The sequence below is a fragment of the Carassius carassius genome, chromosome 12, assembly GCF_963082965.1.
Source record: "Carassius carassius chromosome 12, fCarCar2.1, whole genome shotgun sequence".
Classification (NCBI taxonomy): domain Eukaryota; kingdom Metazoa; phylum Chordata; class Actinopteri; order Cypriniformes; family Cyprinidae; genus Carassius; species Carassius carassius.
The window spans coordinates 17,675,887-17,696,948 of record NC_081766.1 but is presented as its reverse complement, the minus strand read 5'-3'; the positions used below and the strand labels follow the sequence as shown (position 1 = coordinate 17,696,948).

Sequence of the window (21,062 nt, the reverse complement as noted above, 5' to 3'; positions counted from 1 at the left end):
TTACTGAAATGAACAATTATCAACTGTAAACTTATAAATATTTAGTTAGATTCATTCAAGATTTTTAACTTTAAAATGACTTCCACTGAGATCAAATAAAATAAATTTAAGCTAAATGGAAATAAAAATTACAAAGAAACGTTACAGAATTACCAAAACCTAAACTGAAATCAACTTGAAAACTGATCATAAAAAAATAAAAGCCAATTGAAAATATTAATGAATACTATAATTGTATATAAATAAAAAACTGTTTTAAGAACACTGATGAAAATATGCCCAGATATATGATTTATCCACAAAACTGAAGGGGATGATATAGAAAGATTTCTGTATGAAGACATTTTAGGGATTGCAGCAGTCAAGCTTTATTTTGCCTAATGTTTTGTTCATACAGTTACTGTTACTGTACGTCAGTGTGTGCTGCTGTACAGTAACAGCTGATTTTGTGATGTCGTCAGGCTGACAAATACGAGGGAGAATCACACTACCTCTAATCCCTTCATTTTTTTTGACTTGCTGGGCCTCTTACCATCCATCAGGATATCAACAGAATTGCAGTATACATCCATCTACATACAGGGGGATGGGGAAGACAAAGAGAGGAAATAGGAAATGCAAAGATAAAGCTGTGGATAAGTAATAAAAGTGAATAGGAAAGACGACCCGCTGAAACAGTAGAGAGAGTGAGTGTGAGGAAGATTCAGGGGGAGAAGATGGATTCTGGGACTGGGTAGGTTCTGGGGCAGCAGCATTTTAATCCCATGTTTAGCTTTGAACAGACTTGCATAATCATATTAATGTCTATACTGAATAGATCGAAATCGTTGTGGAGATTAGTTTGGCTCTTAATTCATTTTCCCCCCTGCTGTCAAAATATACGACGGCTTGATTTGGTTCTTGATGGTTTGTAGCTTCGTCACGCAACAGTGTTGCTGCTTTTTGGACCTTTGTTGAACAGGACAGTGTGTTATTGTGTTAATCTGGGATCTCTGAATGTGGATAGTGTGACAGCTAGAGAAACAATGACACAGTTAAACTCATGCATTGGCAGACAAACACGTGCCTTGGATAGTGCACAATGACAAGCTCACGCTCTCTGTCCCTTTCTTTCTCTCACTTTCCTTTTCTGAGTTTTCCTTCTTTATTTTTGCTCAATTGCACTGTTTATAGGCATGATATATAGATGTTTTTGTGCTCATAGTATACAATTGTGTCACATGTTTTATAGAAGCATTTAATCTCATGTTCTGCTGTTAAAAGGAAATTTCAGAATAGCTGCTGATCTTAATATGTAGTGCACAGGCACATGATCAGATTTGTCTTAGGTCTGAACATCTGAACATCTGAACACATATTTATGTGTTGTAAGCCTTCATACGAGAAGTCTTTGAGTGTATGACCCCTCCGAGTGTACCCTTAATTGCTCATTGATTTGAAGATATGATTTGTTATCTATTAACCTTGTTACAATGTAATTTTAATTGGGTTCAGGCTTGCTTTGTTTTCACTGATCCCCTCACTTTTTTTCTATAGGAGAATGGACTTCAGTTTACGTGATGCCTTCACAGATGGGGCACCTAAGGCGACCCAGGACAGCCTGCTGAAGAGGGATTTTGTGGCTGAGTTGGAGGCACAGACCTATGATGATAAAGTGGGCGAGACCGTTGGGAAGTCAGACTACCGCCCCCTTCTGGATGGGCTGGATGACAAAAGGGAAAGTACGTGTTTCTGAATAATACGTTTTCCCGTAACTGCAAATGTTCTGTTCTTAAAATGGTTTAATCAAACACAAAAGGATATTTATTGTTCAAGTATATTTAATGTCCAAGCAGCTTTTTTCATCCAGCAAGCTTCCAAATGGATAAAAAAACACCATAAAAGTATATTATTTGTGACATTTGTACATTTAGAATGTTACAGAAATTTCAAAAATTCTTTTGAACTTTTATTCATCATAGAAACAAAATGTATCATGCTTTCAGATATTAAGCAGCACAACTGAAAAGTATTTCACAAATGCAGGCTTGGTTTTTTTGTTTTATTTAGTTTTTTCAAAAACATACAAAAACTGACCTTCAATAATTAGTGTTTTTTTTTTTTTGCTGCTTATTTTGTAATTTTTTTTTTTGATGCAGATATGTTGCTTATAATTGTGTAGTACAATGAGGAACATCCTGTTCTCTTTCACTTTTGTAATTTACTGTGTTACTTTTGCATTGGACGGTAATCTGGGGTTTACCAGTTGCATAAAAAGTTTAGACTAGTATTAAAAGTTCAGTCATCTAATTTTCTTTCTTTAAGACTGGTCAAAAACATTTGGTTACATAAAAACTTGAATCCAAAAAAAAAAATGACTGATTACCCCTTGGCTAACTTCTTGGTCAGACTATTTCTTAAGACACTGTCTTAACATAGAGGCTAAGTTTATGCAGCTGGCCCCTGATGTATCTAATCTGAAGTAGATGCTTTTTGTGGTTGTTTATATGTGTTTCTCTTTTCTCTATCTGCCACAACATATAATGGCAAGTGGCAGAAGCACATTTTTTTCCTATCCTGTATTTCACATCCTGTTCAAGTTGGTTTTATGAGAAAAAAACTCATTGATATTCCAATGTATTTTGGGTTGCTTTTATGCTTGTTTGTCTAGGACATACGCCTGATCGTGGCTGGCAGCATCTCAGATCTAAGAATTTCCCCTTAGTTTTTTTTTTCCTGCTTCGCCAGCTGCCTCAGACTGTGATGTCTTCTGCCAAGAACCCATCCGAGTGATTTCTAGTTTTGGTTAAGCGAACATCATCCTTCCTCCTGGGTTACAAGGAACTGCTTTTAGTGAAGTTAATCATTGGTAAAATATCTAGAAACAAACTATTTTAGTAAAAGTCAATGAACTTTTAAAGCTTTTGGGCAATCGTTTCTGGGATTATGCCATCCTTTACTATTTCTCTTTATCCTATATTGATCTTATGAAAGTGTTTTTGTTTTGTACTCATAAGAGAATATGAAGAAATGTTGACCTTTTACAGTACGACATTGGGTTAATGCTTGACAGAATGCTTAGACATCAGTACAGCAGGATGCACTCTCAACAACAGCAAGGTATGTGTATATGTGTGCAAAGGTGAGCATGTATGTGGATGCTGACTTCAACAAATCTGTCCACAGCAGATGTGACAGATACTTTTAATAGCTTCAGTCAAAGATCCATATGAGATTAAATTTCCGCCTCCATGTGTAGACTTGCACTCTCAGTATAATTAGGGGTTGTAGCTTATGACAATTAGCATATAGCAAAAGCTGTCTTTCTGTAGTAGCTTCTCATCAGATCATTACTGGAACTGACATTTCGGTGAGAAATTATTACTAAGCGTAAGTTGACAGTATTGATAAAACATTACAGCCGCTAGCAGGCAAGGAATATATTTTTCCTGACACACATTTTCCTCTGAAAAGGTTCTGTGAGAGAAAGCTTGTTTATTGACAAAGTAATAAAGAGTTATAGAAATTTTAAGTTGTCTGTTGACAAGCGCTTGGAGGCTCATTTCTAAAGAACAAAGTACAAGTAAAGATGATTAATCAATAAATATGCTGGCAATTACAGGCTGTGCAGCTACTTGGAAAGATGATAAAATTACACTAGTCCATTATCGTATATATTTTCATTAATATCTTTTTTAACATCATAACATTTTAATATTATCGTACATCTAATAAACTGAAGAAATAATTGAATTTTGGCAAATTACATATTTTTTGCAAGGCTCTTCTGCAAGGGTTTTCAAATGGCTTAGAAAACATTATCTTCATTGTGCAGTATATCATGCAATAAAATACATTACCAGTTTATTTATTTTAATCTACTGCACTTAGTTTTATTGCAAAATATAAACTACAAAACATGCCCATTTTAGTTTTGAGATCTGTGTTAAAGATGATGTAGAAAAATTAGGCACAAAATCCAAAAACCATATAAGGAATCAATTATGGTTAGATTAAATATGGTTTATTTTTAATGGGAAATATAAAATCTGTAGTCTTTGAATATAGACAAATAGCATCCTCTGGTTATTATTGATGTCTAGTTATTGAAATACTGAAAAAGAGCTTGTGTCAACTGAATAGTTGGTATTTAAACGTGAATTAGTAAATTAAGTGAAAATAATTACAATTGCATGTAGATTCAAGTAGAATTATTGTCGGTATCATTTCAGTGGCTTTAAAAGGATACACCACCCAAAAATGGTGGAAAATTTTTAATCATTGACTTATCCTCATGTGAATTCTAACCTGTATGACTTTTTTTGTTCTCCGGAACACAAAAGAGATATGAGAAACGTCTTTATTTTTAATTTTTTTGTCCATAGAGTGGAAGTCAGTGGGGTCCAATGATGTTCGGTTCCCAACATTCTTTACAATATCTTCTACTTTATGAATTAGTTGATTAACTTAAACTTCTGTAAAAAGTGTGTAGTATATCTATCATTTTTTTGTACTTTTGTAACCATATTGGATGTTAGATAAACTCTGGTTCTTTCTCTGTGCTGCTGGTACTCACTGTACAGCATTGGTTTATGACGTTATGTAACTGATTCTGTGCTGAATAGGATGTCTGCAGCTTCCCCCTTTAACTGCAAAACCAGGCTCTCTACCACAGCATGACTTGGCAGTCTGCACTTCAAGTGGCCCATGTCTGGGACAAAAATTACTATTTTTAGTTCCTCTTCTGTTTTTCTGGCTTTTAACTGCAGCTTGTGTTCAGGTTCATATGCTTCTCTTTGTGAGGCCATTCCTCTGCTCTGTTTAATTTTAGTACTCCATCAACATCCCGAAGCATAAAGTAGATTGAAAACATGCTTAACACACAAATCACCTAGAAGACCCATTAGGGTCGACCCCTCTGTACCATATCAACATTCAACACAAAGGCCTGGCCAACAGATTCCCATTGCATCCTTGCTAATATAGCAGACACCACATGACTCACAGTGACATGTACAACGATTATGTTCCACAAAGAAGATAATTGCATGCAACTGGAACAACCCAGTCCTGTGGCAGTGTGATCATTAATCCAGGGCTGGTAGCTGAGCTAATGCTGGTTCAGTGCTGGCTCCTCATGTCGGTCAGTTTTGATGCTGATAGAGTGCTTTGCCTAGGGAACATAGAGCAGCCTCAGCTGGTTGTATTACTACGGTAACAGGCCTGCAGTCCCAGCCTGTCCCATGTCTCAGCATCACTTATCTCCAGTTGCCCTTCTCATAACATTGAAACATTGGAATGGATGGGAGCAGGCCTATTTTTAGGAATGCCCCTCCCCACTGCCTTTGACAGGGGACACATTAAACTAGACAGACAGTCAATCAGATTTCATGTAAGTAACAATTACAGGTCTTAGTAAATGCAAGACACTAATGAAGAGGATGTGTTCATCACGCAGTTAAACATTACACTCCTCTTTTTCACAGATGGGTCATTCTCGGGTGTTGTGAATTGTGTCTGAGCAATTCAGCATTTCATACATAAAATTACTATACAGAATTGTTATTTAACTGTTTAAACCGTGGGTGTGTTTCCGTGTCATTCACAATTAAAATGAAAAAATTAAATATAATTTAGTTAAAAACTATCATGTGTTGCTGTACTTACACTGAGTCAGTTTGTATGTTTTCTCTCTTCTCAGGACGTGGGTTCATGTCTGCAGGCCACACTGGAGGGCAACGTCAAGACCCTCAAGGAGACATCCATCCCCGCCCACATGGCCAATATGTCTATAAGAATGACTTTCAATCAGGTGGGATCATTGCATACATCAAACTTGCTTAAGAGAACTGCATGAAATAGTTCACAAAAAAAATATTATTATGTACTAGACGTTAGTCCAAGTCTTTCTAATTCCAGGACCAACATCAATGATTGAAAAGCCTGTCCAATTAGGAAACCAGCAGATGGGATCAACAGTGAAGGAAAACAGCATGGAATCTTCTCTGGGTAACCACAGCAATGATTGATCTTGCTGACTTAAGGTTGTGGGTTCGATTCAGTTAATTTCCTCAGGCTCTGTTAAGTTTTAATGCAGTATTGCTCTGCTGCTCTATGCTTCAGGGTTCTCTCAGCCTGGAATGAATATTGGTATGAATATGAATGTTGGCATGGCCCCTTTCCAAAGCTCCAAACCCCCCAGCATGGGTGAACCTCAGAAGACCTTACCCTTGTTTGCCAATGAACCACCCAAACCATCCCACATAACTAATTCGAGTGAAACGAGCCCTCGTAACAGCCAGGAAAGTTCTGCAGGTAAAGTCTATCGCCACTTAAGGCACCTCACTGCAGTCTAGAACAGGTAAGACAGACTTTAAACAAAGATATTAAGATACTGATTGATTGTTAAGTCACAGAATGTCCTGTGATCACATGCTTTCATGTCATTCCACTCTGTCTGGTCAAGGCATGGATGGGTCATCAATATCTTGTCATAAGATAAATGCTTCATACTTTTCATGGTCTTTCATTTTTAACTTATGAGTATGATTTTACTGATGTGATAAGCAATAGTAAGGTTGTTAACTCTAGTATTGAATGCCATGAAAAATACCCTTACCCTTAAAAATAGGGGTAATTAGTGACTTGACTAAATATCTTGCATACTGAAATATCCATTCCAAAACATTTTACACGATGGATCATAATAGTAAATGATCATCATTCACAGATTGTCCTTTGATTCAGACTAGCCAGTGTGCACTGTCTTTAAATGTGCATTATGGTTGAAGGTATTTTCTTCAGCCATACTGTAGTATTACTTTGTGAGTGTGATGGCTGTGAAACTGAGAAGAGAAATGTGTCTTCTGAACCAGAGCCAGTTTTAAAAGCCATTTCACGTTTTAGACCACATATCTGAAATATAGATGTTACTGCCACTGCTTGCAGGTAACTGTTATAACCCTTTAATCACTTGATCATGTAAAATAGAAATCATATGATGTAAAACAAAACAAAAAGTTTTGTTGAGTCTAGAAATTAATATAGTTTTCATCTAATTATGCTTTGATAGCTGGAATATAGCACTAGTAAACATCATCCAAATTCAGTTAGCAGTACTAGTTTTGTTTCGCTTTAAATGTAATGTGTTTTGATGTTGTCAACCATTGTGTGTCCAGTGTTTGTCTGGTGTGTCTGGTCGTTGATTTTAAGTTCATTTCAGTGACATTTATTTGTCCTCAGTGCTGAGATTTATACTGGGTATTCCATGTCATGTGACTCTGTGACTTGCCTTTGTTGATATCCCTGTCTATTATTTCTCCATGACTTAATTTGCCCATTTGCACATTCACTTGATGTGCTCTCAAATGAACACATCATAGTCTCAGCACATTATCTCTCAGCCACTGCTGAAACCATTACACCTATTTAACTGCTCTCTGCAGCAGGAGCATGATACCATTAGGTATGTTATTTTACATTAAGTACCTACTTGGTGAACAGCAGTGATAGGCCTTCATCAGGATGTAACATACATATATCCAAAGAATTAAAAAGCCATTTTGTTTTTTTTCTAGAGCTTATACAGTTACATGGTTATACGGTTAACTTTTGAAGGCTAATTTGCCATTGGAAAATTTCCACTGGGTTTTCTTTTGTTCTGCAAACTAAATGACAAACAGTAATTTTAAAGCCTAAGTTAAATACTTAAAATGGGACATAACACACACAGTTTCAGCCAATGTCATGTTAATCTTGAGTACCTTTATAGTAGTATTGCAGCCTTCATATCTCCAAAGAGTCTTTAGTTTTATCAGATTTATAAAATAAAGATTTACACTTCTAGTCAAAAACAGCGGAGCTCCTTGAGGCATGCTGTGGGCAGAGCTAAAGAGTCACGAGCACTTGCATGCCGATTGCCAACAAAACACAGGAATTTAATGCAGTTTTACTTACCGCCTGTGGTTCCGACTCATTATCTTTTATCGCTGGGACCACTCCACCTTTTAGTATCAAACGATATGCAAATCCAGCATCAAAATGGTCCTTATTTATAAAACATTCATCACTGAAATGATGGGAACAAACAAACACACTTGAAAAACTCTGTTGATGTCCCGAAAAAATAAACTGCATCCACTGTTCATGTAAAGCTGGGTTCTTCGGAAATCTGAACAAGGTTATCTTTCCCTAACATCCAAAAACACACTTCTTTGGAGACATTCTTCTCAAGTCCTGTGCAGTGCTGGTGATGACTTCCCTAACATGACTGAAGAACGCTAATGGGCTGCTCTCTCTCTGTTTGCTGTGTCCGTATGCTCTTCAAGGAGAAGTGCCCATACAAGGAATTCCGTCCTTCATGATGTCATGAAGAGCCATACTCTTAAAATCTTTCTTAAACTTAAACAACCCTGGAAAGGAGTGCATATGGCACAGAAATACCCAGTCACATGTCCAAATCAACTTTCTGTCATGTTTAGCATGAGAATCCAGCTCTTTAACTGTGTAAATTACTCAGAATACATGAAATTGCATTAGACCCCACCCCCACAATACATGACAATATGTTGTCAAATAGGAAATACAACATCCAATTTGTCAAATGCTTGTTGTTGTAGTCAATGTCAGTAACTTGCTGCCAAATTAGGAAAGGTGTAAACAATGCAAGTTCTGGCAGTTGATAGAACATAAGCCCTTGCACACCTTACAGTTTAACTGATAATTTTACAGAAGCCATAATTCTTGACGTGTCTGTAATACCCGGCAAGTTTTGAAGGAAATCGGATCTTATTTATTTTTTATTTTTTGCAATTTTTAGCATTTGAAAACATGAAGTTACTGCTTTTGCTGAAATTCTGGATCAGAAGCCCATAAGGTGTTAGTCTCTGCTCGTAATATTTCACACAATGCAAGCTGAAACATCAGCAATTTCAACACATTGGGGAGCATGCATATTTGGCTTGCTGTGGAAGTCTCCTCAAGTAACATTACTCTGAGATCTTTTAATCATTAAAAGAATACTCCAAAACCCAATGGAAATTTCCAAGGGAACCCATAGATAATGCTAATTCTTTAGAACTACACACTGAATGATGCTTGTTCATTGTGAATTTGTGAATTGATAGTTTCTTCATATATCATCTTCTGGTGTAACACACCATATAATGCAAGTGATTAGTGGTTCATGGGTAGCTGATCTATTGTCTCTTTGGACCCTTAATAGCTGTTATGAGTTGGAGATGAGCAAATTTTGTTGTCCGAAGATTTGTATGGTAGTCAGTGACACTTCCTCTTCCTCTCTGTACACAAAGAAGTTTTGGGAAGCCCTTGGACAGGTGAGGAAATGCTCTCTACGGAGCAGTCCCGAGCTTCCAACAAGGCAGAAAAGAGTCACACTGACACCTTGGGATTCCAGAGTCAAGATGCAGCATCTGGTGAGGAAAAGTCCATCGAGGAAGGAACCGGAAAGCAGCAGAAGCGAAAAAAGAAGAAACACAAGAACAGGGAAGAAATGTATGACCTTCTGGACAGTCTTGGTTCCCCTGACTCAGAAGAGACTCCGTCTGAAAGCTCCAACCATGGCTGTCTGTCACCTCCTAGTAAAGATGAAGACATTTGGGAAAGCGAGATCCAAGAAAGAGGGGGAGGACGTATCAAAGCCAAGAAGAGTAAAAGCAGGATGAAGCTACCAGAGGATTGGAGTGCCCCTCCAACCATAATGAACATGGACAGCCCTAATTTGGGTGATTCAAAACCACCATCCAGTGCTAGCATAGATCAAGGAAGGGTACCACCCTCACCCACACCTAAACCTCTGCACCTCACGGGAACCCAAGCATGCAGTCCCCAACCGACAGGGCAAAGAAACACTTCCTTATTTTCAAATTACCCAGAATCCACTGTGAATCCCATAGATGACTCAACTCATGAGGTTGAGAGGGATATGTTTAATAAGGATAAATCAACTAAAGACGATATCAGTAAGTCTAACCTAGAGTTGCCTGGTATTCACCCTTCAGATCTGTTACTCATGGATTCAAAGACTGACCCAAATGATGCCGAACAGAAGTCAGCCTTTGCCCTCAGTCCAACTCAGACTGTTATGTTCCTTGACTCTGTGCTGCAGGCACAGACCCCAGATGCAAGCCCCCCATCCCACAGCACCCCCGTGAATACTCCCATCCCTCACACCACTACCCCAGAGGCACCTCCTGATCTGACCACTGGCCCACTGTCCATCAGCACAGACATCCCTGCCTCTCAGAGTGCACCGGCTGTTAGTCACTCTTCCCCAACAATTCCCCCCAGCACTGCAAAGAGCTTAAAGCCCGAGGCTACACCTTTCATCCCTTCACAAACAGAGCAGCAGGAGCCCCCTCTGGCACAGCTCCCCCTACTGGAAGGTTGGTGATAATGAAGACTGTATGGAGATGATTTACATAATGCATGGCTCAATGAAATGGGCCCTCCTCTGCTTAGCTATCTCTGTAGCTTAGAATTCTGTAAGACACTAAGTACTCCATATTTTTCTTTCTTTCTTTTTTTCTTTCTTTCTTTCTTTCTTTCTTTCTTTCTTTATTTCTTTCTTTGTGTTAGTCCTCTATAGCTTGGATCTTTGCTGCATGTAACCCATTCTTATAATAAAGATGTTTAACATTTCAATGCAGTCATAACACACTGATCGCTATGCATCACGACTGGCAGCCGACTTGCTTATTCTTAAGTCTACCATCCCCTAGATTTCAATACAATTTCTCTTGTTCACAGCATCCCTCAAAATGCACATGACTTGTAGATGTGTGTCAACTAGTCAACTGTCTATGTCATATTGTACATTTTCTAATCATTCTGTGGCTGAACAGTTTTCTGTATGTCACTCCTTGCCATCTTATGCTATATGACTCTTTATTCAGCTTTAGTCGTTCATAACTGTCAATCCAATGTTAATGAGATTCAGAGGTCTGTCTGCCTATGCTACACATAGATTTTAAAATTGTTATCTTTAGATTTATTTAACCTTTTAATTTTTTGCAGAAAATGTTTTGTAAGTATCTGTTAATGATATTATTTTCTTCTTCTTTTCATGTCAATCACTGTTTGAACAACACTGGACATTAAACAGGTAAGAAAATATCTCATAAGCTCACTCTGAATTGTGGGTCAGCCCCTGTTTGTGTAGTACTGTATATCCATATATTATGAACTTTATTGTTGAAGTGTTTTTGATATATAAGGAGAGTAGGGATGCACAATTAAATGAGTTATTTAATTCAGCTCTTTTGCTTTTTTTATGTGGTGTTAACATGTTTAAATTATCGTTGGTGTTATCTAATGTTCACTTACAGCTAATGAAGCATTGAAGAATAAGGTGGATATGGATGTTGCCAAGCATTCTCACCAATCTCGGATACTGAATTTGAAAAGTTAGATTAATTTAGTTTGGCTTGGGTGAAAAACCTTACTTTGTTGTTTATCTAATCAAATAAACAATTGAGTCAAGAACAGAATATGCAGGATTAGTTATTTTTAGTTGGTGATATTTATAGGTTGAATTCATACTCCCTATAGTAATTTTGTGGCTTTCATCTCTCTCTCTCTCTCTGTCTCTCTCTTTCTCTCACACTCACACACACACACACACACACACACACACATCTCCTCCTATCTCTCCCATCCTCTTGCGGCAGCTCATGTAAAATTGATGGCTGGGCTGTTCGCCATTATATAAGACTCATAGAGTTGTTCTTTTTATAGCAAGTGATTAGGGTGTGTTCAGAGGCGTTTGAGAGGTGCTGCACTCTGGTAGGGCATTTTGAGGGATATTGTGTACTGGGCGGTAGCTTCGGATCAAAAGCTAACACAGATCACATCTTGAATGATGTAAGGAGTCAGGACATTCACTGTGTTTCAGCTGATCAGGTTTATTCATCTAGCTGTTCTTCTAGTTTTTGTCACAACACTTGGTCTTCTCTGGATTTTGGTCTTTTAAATGCAAAAATAGGAGATTCCCTTCTTGGCCCATTTTCCCCTTCCTTTACTCGCATCAGCCTTCTCATCCTTTCTTGCCCTTGCTCATTCACTTCCTCTCCCTCCCCTCGGGTGGTTCCGACCACACAGGACTGCCATGGATATGGGAGGCAGTTTCCTTGGTGATGCAGCGAATACGACCTGCCAAAGAACAAGCTAGGGTGTAACTGTAGGATATATTCCAATAATAGAAACTTTGTGACATAGCTCCCGATTACTCAATGAGCTTGCATCTTCTACCCCACGCTAAATGTGTTAAAATGCATTTCTTATGCTGTGTTTTTATAACTGAAAAGAACATTGTGATAGTTTAATACAGAGGTGGATATTTTAATATTTGAATGTTCTATTTATGGTCATCATGAAACTTGTGTAGATGTAGATGCATTTCTATATGGTTAATAATATAATAACATTTAATCATAACCAAAAACTTTTTGAATACAATAATGGCAATACTGTTTATGCCCATGTCAGATCCATTAATTTATTGTCTTAATGTCACATAATCACAACAACAAATATTATATTGACAAACATTGTTTATTTTAATCATTAATTATGGTAAACAGATTAATGACAAAAATCCAGAGACAATATAAAAAAAAATAATTTGTGCAATTGAAACCAAGATAAAAAATACACTAGAAAATGAAATGAAGTGACAGGAATTTTCGATATCCTAGGTATATTGAACTATATGATGTAGTGCAATGTGTTCTTAGAGGAATGTAAACAGTAAAATACATCTGACATGTCCTTATGCAACAAAATCCATTCACAAGAATCTGACTCATTAAAGCAATGAGACGGTCAGAGATAAAAGACTTCTTTTTTTATCTGTCACTGGCCTGGAAGGCCACTGCAGCTGATGCATTGTACTTTGTGTCTGATATAATTTTAAAACCAAGTTTTTTACTGCTCACATTTTTCATGTAAGAATGCCTGTAATTAACTGGTTTGTAAGTTACCTAATATAGAGGTTTAAATGTATGCGCTATTTCTGTGCAGATACATACTGTAAAGTGCTGAATAATGCAGAACACTGCTGTTGAGACGGATTGTGGAGGTGATTTATGTAGCTCTGCTTATATATGTTTAATGCATTTTTTTTCATGAATAATTGTCATCCTTGATGTGATCATCAGGTGTTTGTCACCATAAAAACCTTAATTTCTCAAAAACAGAAGACAGTGAGAGGACATGACTGAACTGGAATGGGACTTATGTCTAAGGGCTGTTGTGACTAAATACTGGAGGGAGAGGATTTAAACAATTTTTTTGAAGGGTTAGTGTCTGACATCTGATTTATCTGTTTTAGTGTAAGAAAGGTTGTTTTTTGAAGGTTTTTTTTTTTTTTTTTTTTGCACTCACGAACCACAAACACATTGTGATCTGCACAAAACATGTTTATCCATTGCAAGCAAATAGATGGCTATTTTGGGTTGCATTTACTTTGACCTTGTGTTGTTCATGTTGTTTAAGGATGAGGACATGTCTGCTACCTGTCTATGTTTCCATTGGTCTAATTTGACTTGCTTGACTGATAAATACTTTGAAATGTGATTGGATACACACCTTTTGAAATCACGATCAAAAAATATCAAGAGTATTTTCTCCTCTTTTTTGGATGTAGTTCCATTATATTATTTGCATTTACCATTGTTTTTCTCTGCCGTCCACAATCCTATCAGAACAGACCTATTGTGGGTTCCCAACCACCATTTAAAGTCCACTGCATTAAAACATCAACTAAGGCATTGGCACAGTCACATTTGGGCTGGAAATATGATTGCTATCGCTGTTTTGTGCATGCATTTACAGTCCTCACTGTGGTGACATGCTTCAACTCTTGAACAAATCCTGGAATTCAAAAAATTATTTCTTTCTGATGTGGACCACAAAATCTAATATTCTGAAGAATATGTTGTTGTTGTTGATTTCTTGTCCTTACAAAGAAAGTTAATGGCATCAAAAGTGGTTTTAAACTCCAAAGACTTTCATTAAATCGGGCATTTGGAGCATTCTTCAGAATATCTTCTTTTGTTTTCCACAGGAGAAAGAAAGTCCAACAGGTTTAGTAAAATGCAAGGGTGAGTAAATGATGACAGACTTCTCATTTTTGGGTGAACTATACCTTTAACACACTCTCATAAGAACTCTCTAGAGAAAGAAAGACACAGCAAACAACAGAGGTCACACTTCCATCAACCTCATATGTGAGAGACGGATGAATATAATGGTTCAGCTGATTGCTCCAAATGTGATTGATACTGGTGATATTTTGTTGAGGGTCGGACATGGCGCCTGAGGACCAGGCAATGAAGACATCTTTCGTCACCACCGCTAAGGGTAAAGGGGCACGCTTGCGTCTGCTAGAGCATTCTGAGCACCAAACAAGACAATGTGTGAGTGAGAGAGAGAAAGGGGTATTTATAAACACGCTAGATGCTAAAAGCAAGGGTTTTCAGTACGGAGCATCCAATAAAGACGCGGTTCTCGTGATCACGTGATCGAAGACTTGGAAGGAATGTGCGGACAGAATTATGGTGAGAGAGAGAAGGAGAGAGAGGAGGGGGAATTGGGAGAGAGAAGCAGAGTCATCTCAGCCTCAGCATTGAGGGAGGTTTAGAGACCAGCGCTGTAGACTTACTCTTCTAAATCAATGCCGTTTACTGACGGATAGACACCTTGATACAGAACAAATATATCTAGAGCGACAAGGACTGTAAGGATGTCATCCCAGCGTTCAGAGTGCAGAGATCTATACTCAGTGCCACCCTCCATACCAGGCTTGGCATCGTCAACAGCTGCCCAGGGCTGGAACTGGCAGCAGGGGCAGCTAGGCAGTCTGCAATCCTCCAGACTGTTAGAGGACGACAAGCAGGACCTTTTCACCAAGTCGACAGCAGTCAGCCAGGAGGTCGACCAGTGGGTAACCAGTCACCAGAGCAGCAGGGGTGGGAAGAATTTGGGCAGTGCAGCAGAAAGTCCCACAAGCGTCTCATCCTCTCCATCACCCGCGTCTTCAGGGAATGACCTTTCCACCAATGGGGTGACAACAGGACTTTCACCAAGGAGTGGCATCTTGACATCTTCAGAAAGAGCTTGGGATCCACCCCCCAGCATCTTGAAAACAGGCCTCGCGCCAAATTATTGCGTGATTGGCATGGTGAATGACAGCTATGTAGAGGGCGAAGTTGAGGGAAATGGGGGAACACACCCACCCATGTCGCCCCCCATGCAACAGAACCGAGTTATCCAGCGCACAATGTCAGACAGTACCTACCTGACAGTGCCTGCTAGCCTTCAGCTGCCCGATAAATATCCAGGCAAGGATGTGCCGCCACCTCAGACCGCCATCAAATACTTCACCGTAGAGGACAAACAGAGTGTTCTGCCATCCATGAGTATCCCATCAGCCCCTACTACAAAGAAAGAACAACCTGCTGGTGTGCCACAGAGTTCTCAAAGGATTCAGTTACCGTCACAGCCATCGGGAAGTGGAAATGTGGTTTCATCTCCTGACATTCAGTCTAAAGCTGTCTGTAATGGTAGGTGAGATCAGCTGCTGTGATCTCTGTGGTGTGATGTAGGATTGGAATCTGTTTAAATTATGGTGGCTCTCTAGAGTTCTGATTCTTGCATTGCATTTTGTGTACTTGTGTCCTTGCATCAACTGATGTAGTTCAGTTTATCTGTATATACTATACTATATAGTGTAACAGAGCTGGAAATACACAACCATTCAAAAGTTTGAGATCCTACATTTTTGAAATATGCCTCTTATGCTCAACAAGACTGTTTTACTTGATCAAAAATACAACAGTAATATTGTGAAGTATTATTACAATTTGAATTAACATTGTTCTATTTCAATATATTTTAAAATGTAATGCATTCCTGTTATGGCAAAGCCATTACTCCAGTCTCCAGTGTCAAATGATTCTTCAAAAATTATTCTAATATGCTCATGAAACATATTTTTATTATCAATATAGAAAACAGCTTAATCGTTTTGAGAAAATGTTACTTTTTAAGTGTTATGTTACCATGTAAAAGTCTTTTGTATCAATTTAACGTGTCTTTGTGAATAAAAGTATTGTTAATATATATTTTTTAATCTTACTGACCTTAAACATTTGAATGGTAGTATATTTTGATGCAGATGGTATTGTGTGTGTGCATATCTGTGTATTAACACACCTGATGAAGACAGATTGCCAGATGCAGAGGTTATAGATACGAGATAGACAGAAAGATGGATAAGATTTGCTGTGTGAGCTACTGGCCACCTGTAGGGATACACAAAAATATCAAGAGAGTAACCTTTTGGATGTCCTTTTGTCATAATTAGCTTTTGCTGTACTGAGATGAGCCCACGTTTCACACGTATTCACTCTGGCATATTACCATCCATTTATCTATCTGTAACTGAGGGAAGAGCTTCAAAGGAAGATTTAGGGTTATAGTTTTCTTCCAGGGTCTCTGATGGCACCCTACTGAAAACATACTAAATGTTCATGACATTTCTAACTATTAACAAATTTCTAACTTTCTAACTAATTATCTCTCAAGAATTATAAGAATTTTATTCTACGCAAATGTTAATAAAAAGTATCTCAAAATCTGTTTTTCGGTGTGAAAAGTCTTTAAAATTTTAAAAGACTTATATATCTTCTTCATATCAATATAAGAAAATAATAAGAAGGTCACAGTGAAAAACAATCCAATAAAAATATACTTTACTAAATATCGCATAAAAATAAAAATAAAATAGTAACAACAATAAAATTGATGTGTTAGACATTAGGTTGACCTGTCACATCTTTCAATTAGTATTTTTCACCCTTTCTCGGGAACAGTGTACTCTTTCTTTCTGTCCTTTTTTTCTTTGTTGTTTTCTCTTTCTCTCTCTCTCTCTCTCTCTCTCTCACACACACACATTGTTTTTGGTCTTCCACTTGGACACTGATTTTTCATTTTGTGGGGAGAATGGTGCCAAGTTACATAAGGCATCCAGGTTGACAATGTGCTTTTCTTTCTGTCTGCTCAAGGCACTGTCACTTTCTGTGCCCTTTTCCATGATCGTTCATGCTCTTCTACTTTCATTCTTATTATCATAATGTACTGAGACTGAGACATAAATTGTAGCATACTGTTAAAGTGCCCCATTATGCCTTTTCGACTATTACCTTTTATGCAGCATGTCATGTAGCTGTATGTAACCTATCTGCAAAGTTGTGAAGCTGACTGCACGATAGATAAAGCTAATCGTCTGTCAAAGAATTGAGTCGGCTCGCAGTTGCCTAAACGAGTCCTCAGGAATTTGAATCTTATTCTGTTACGGCTCTACGTCACGAAGTAACACATTTGCATAATGTCCGCCAACGTTTTACGTCGCAAACTTGTCTGCCCACAAACAGTAACATTTCTGTGTGGTTAACATCATGTCGAGAAGACACTGTATCCTATGCTGTGTAGAGCCCTGCACGGGCCTCAAATCTAGGCCCAAGCCCGGCCCTGGCCCGAGACGCTCAGGCCATAGCCCGACCCGTGTCCGACAGCTCATCAGAATTATCAGCCCGAGTCCGACACGAGCCTGTGTTTTTATTTATTTATTTATTTTATAACACAGCAGAAGCCTGCCCTATTTGCAACAATTAAAAAGGGGTCAGTTTTGTGTTATGTTTCTTTTCATTTCTTTATCAAGTTAATTTAGAAAAATGTTTGGAGCATTTTTTTAAATGAAGATTAACGTTAATCAGCCGAGCCGACAGCGAGTAGCCTAAAACATATTTAATCAATTAAGCCTTTCAAATTAACACTAATACTTTACTTGGCTACAATAAAATCCAGATATAAAACACTTCAAGCATATCACACAGACAGTTAGTTTAACATATTTTTATTTATTAAACCACAGTGAGTAAAATAAAAACAAATTGAAATACTGAGGCAGGCTCGCAACAGCGCTCGCAAACGAAATGAGAAATAGCCTACAATCTAAACAAATTAAATTAATTAAAAACAAACTTGCAGGTTATCTTACCTGAAAAATGCACCACAGAACATGTCCATTCTTTTTTCCATTAGTTTCCAACAGTTAAACGAAAATAAAGTCCAGTCAAATGAAAAGTTAGAACAGTCTCTTACAGAGCATCGTGGAGAAAAAGAATAGCATCCAGAGTGGAAGGTTTTAACCCAGTCCTCCTCTCTTCTATCACTCTTCCCTCTGCGCTGAAGACACGTTCCCTGCTGCTGCTGGTGGGAGACTAAACACAGAGCGAGCCAATCTTGACAGTTGCGGTAGCAGGGTCTCGTGCTGTTTCCACCATAGCAGCACATCTCGTCCATCACCTTCCATGTTGTGATTTAGGCGCATGTATTGCTGTACTACACAGTCGTCATCCTCGTCCTGCTCCACAATGTTTTCAAACTCGGCCAGCGCTCTCTTCTTTGCTGCGTGGCCCGCAACAACAGGTGCAGACACAGAAATACTCGCCGCTGCATGAATCATCATTTTATAATTATTAGTTGGCCAACTAGGCTATGATTAATACATTAATTTAGCGGCCTATAATAGCTACTACTACAATAAGTGGATATAAGTGAAGTATAATCGTGGGTCGCGCTGACGGAAAAACGTGTGTGCGTGCGTGAGACTGTCATGTCAGTATGTCAGTATAATTATAACGGGTTGAATTATCAGATTATAAAAGTTATGAGGTTATGAAATGTCTATGTTTGTTTTTCTATCGTCGACGTCAACTTCTCTTTTTTTTTATTAATGTCTAAAAATATAAATAGAAGGATAACCCAAAAAAGGCCCATGGCCTGGCCCGCATGAGCTATAACGTGAAAATTGGCCCGAAGCCCAGCCCTAGGGGCATAAATAAGTCGGGGCTCGTCGGGCTCGGGCTGTAATGCAGGGCTTTAATGCTGTGAGAGTACATTTGTTTGTTTGACCACAAACTTGCCAATCTTGACACTTACCACTAGGGGTGCTCCGATCACGAGCGGCCGATTGTTAATGCGCATCTCGTCAGTAAAGCCGGTTCTCTAATCAGCGGTAAATTCCCTCAGGTGCGTGATTTCACATAGAGCAGCTGTTACTACACAGAGCCATTGTTAACTGAGAAGATGTGCAAATAAACGCTGAAAATGAACGTGGATTTGCGCAGCTTCTCAGTTAACAATGGCTCTGTGTAGTAACAGCTGCTCTATGTGAAATTAGATTAGATTAGATTAGATTCAACTTTATTGTCACTGCACATGTAAGGTACAAGGCAAGGAAATGCAGTTAGCATCTAACCAGAAGTGCAATAGCAGTAAGTACAGAATATACAAGGTCTACAATATGTACAATAACTATACAGATAAGTATTATGGACATAATCTACAGATTTTAAATACTATTAGCATGATATACAGATAGGTGTACTATGAACATACTATACAGATGGATTATGTAAAAGTGTATGTACACTATAGGCAGGACTATGAACATATGAACATAATTTACACTATTGCAATGGACAGTAAAGTGCATAGAAAATATTTCAGTGTGCGAATGGATTATTCAGTGTTCCTGGATGAACACACAGTAGTGCAAGTAATAACAAGTTACTGTTTTTTTTTTTTTTTTGCTTGTTGTAAATAAATAAATCATTCAGATGTAATGTTGAGGAGGGGGAGGAGTCTGTGTGTGTGGTGTTGAGGGGTGTCAGAGGGCAGAGTTCAGCAAGGAGACAGCTTTAGGGAAAAAGCAGGCGGGAAGGAAGTCGACCGGAAGTTGAAGTCGGCCGCGTGCCACCATCTTGTAGCAGAACTTCACTTGCGTTAGCATCTCATTGACTCCCATTCATTTTGGGAATTTAGCGAATAACTTTACATCTGAGGCGTTTAAAGACTCCATTTGTCCATTATTTATTTCTAAAGATACACAACAATGTATAAAGGGCTCCATTACCTTCTATGTTACATTATGGCCCCGTATAAACAGTTTTTGTAAAAATAGGCTAACAATTGCGTCATAACCACTCGACTCTCTGTCGCACAGTAGAGAAATTACTGTACAGACAGGAGGAGAAGCTTGCAGGCAATCTGGGAGACGTCAAGAGAGAAGCCCATAGATACAAGCCCTGGCGTTACATTTTAAAATACTATACAAAATAATTAATCAGAATACTTACTCCTGCTTACTCATGCCAAAGAACTCGTAGACAGCGTTTCCTCTGGATGTCCTCAAGAGCAGGAAGTGGTGTCCCTGTGATGCGTTGGGCAGTTTTCACCACCCTCTGCAGTGCTTTGCGGTCAGCCACTGAGCAGTTCCCATACCAGACTGTGATGCAACTGGTCAGGATGCTCTGGCTTGCAGTCGTGGGTGTAAAGGGAGTAAAGGAATGGGCTCAGCACACAGCCCTGTGGTACTCCAATGTTAAGTGTGATGGTGGTGGAGTGGGTGTGGCCTGACCAAACATGCTGAGTCCATAATCCAGTTGCAGAGGGAGGTGTTAATGTCAAGGTCTCCAAGTTTTGTGGTCAACTTCGGAGGGAATGACGGTGTGAAATGCTGAACTCAACAAAGTCAACAAACAACATACTAACATACGTATTGTTATGGACCAGGTGTGTGAGTGCAGAGTGCAGCACTGTGCATACTGCATCCTCTGTGCTCCTATTTCTGCGGTAGGCAAATTGGTGTGGGTCCAGTGTGGGTGGGAGGCAGTCTTTGAGGTGTGCTAAGACCAGTTGCTCGAAGCACTTCATAATGATGGGTGTGAGTACTACGGGGCGATAGTCATTCAGGCACATTGGGGAGGAGTGTTTCAGTACTGGCACAATGGATGTGGACTTAAAACATGTTGGCACAGTTGCTTGGGTGAGGGTCAGGTTGAAAATGTCTGTGAAGACCCCTGCAAGCTGCTCTGCACATGCCCTAAGCACACGTCCAGGAATGCCATCCGTGCCAGCAGCCTTGCGTGCGTTGATCCGGCTCAATGCAGTGTGGACATCTGTGGAGGTGAGTTTGAGAGGTTGGTGGTCTGCTGCCG

General features: G+C 38.8%; 1 protein-coding gene across 5 annotated transcripts in view; it reads left to right on the top strand.

Moving 5' to 3' along the window:
• The first annotated feature begins 1,529 nt into the window (after positions 1-1,529).
• Positions 1,530-21,062, top strand: part of map4l (microtubule associated protein 4 like) — a 38,953-nt gene continuing 19,420 nt past the window's right edge. For 3 of the 5 annotated variants that reach the window (XM_059563733.1, XM_059563732.1, XM_059563730.1), the window contains exons 1-5: positions 1,530-1,721; positions 5,681-5,791; positions 5,899-5,988; positions 6,103-6,294; positions 9,291-10,382. In XM_059563733.1, coding sequence (XP_059419716.1) covers positions 1,541-1,721; positions 5,681-5,791; positions 5,899-5,988; positions 6,103-6,294; positions 9,291-10,382 — 1,666 coding nt within the window. In that variant the 5' untranslated portion in view covers positions 1,530-1,540. The remainder of the gene's footprint in view (positions 1,722-5,680; positions 5,792-5,898; positions 5,989-6,102; positions 6,295-9,290; positions 10,383-21,062) is intronic. The other 2 variants (XM_059563731.1, XM_059563734.1) reach the window with 2 other exon arrangements.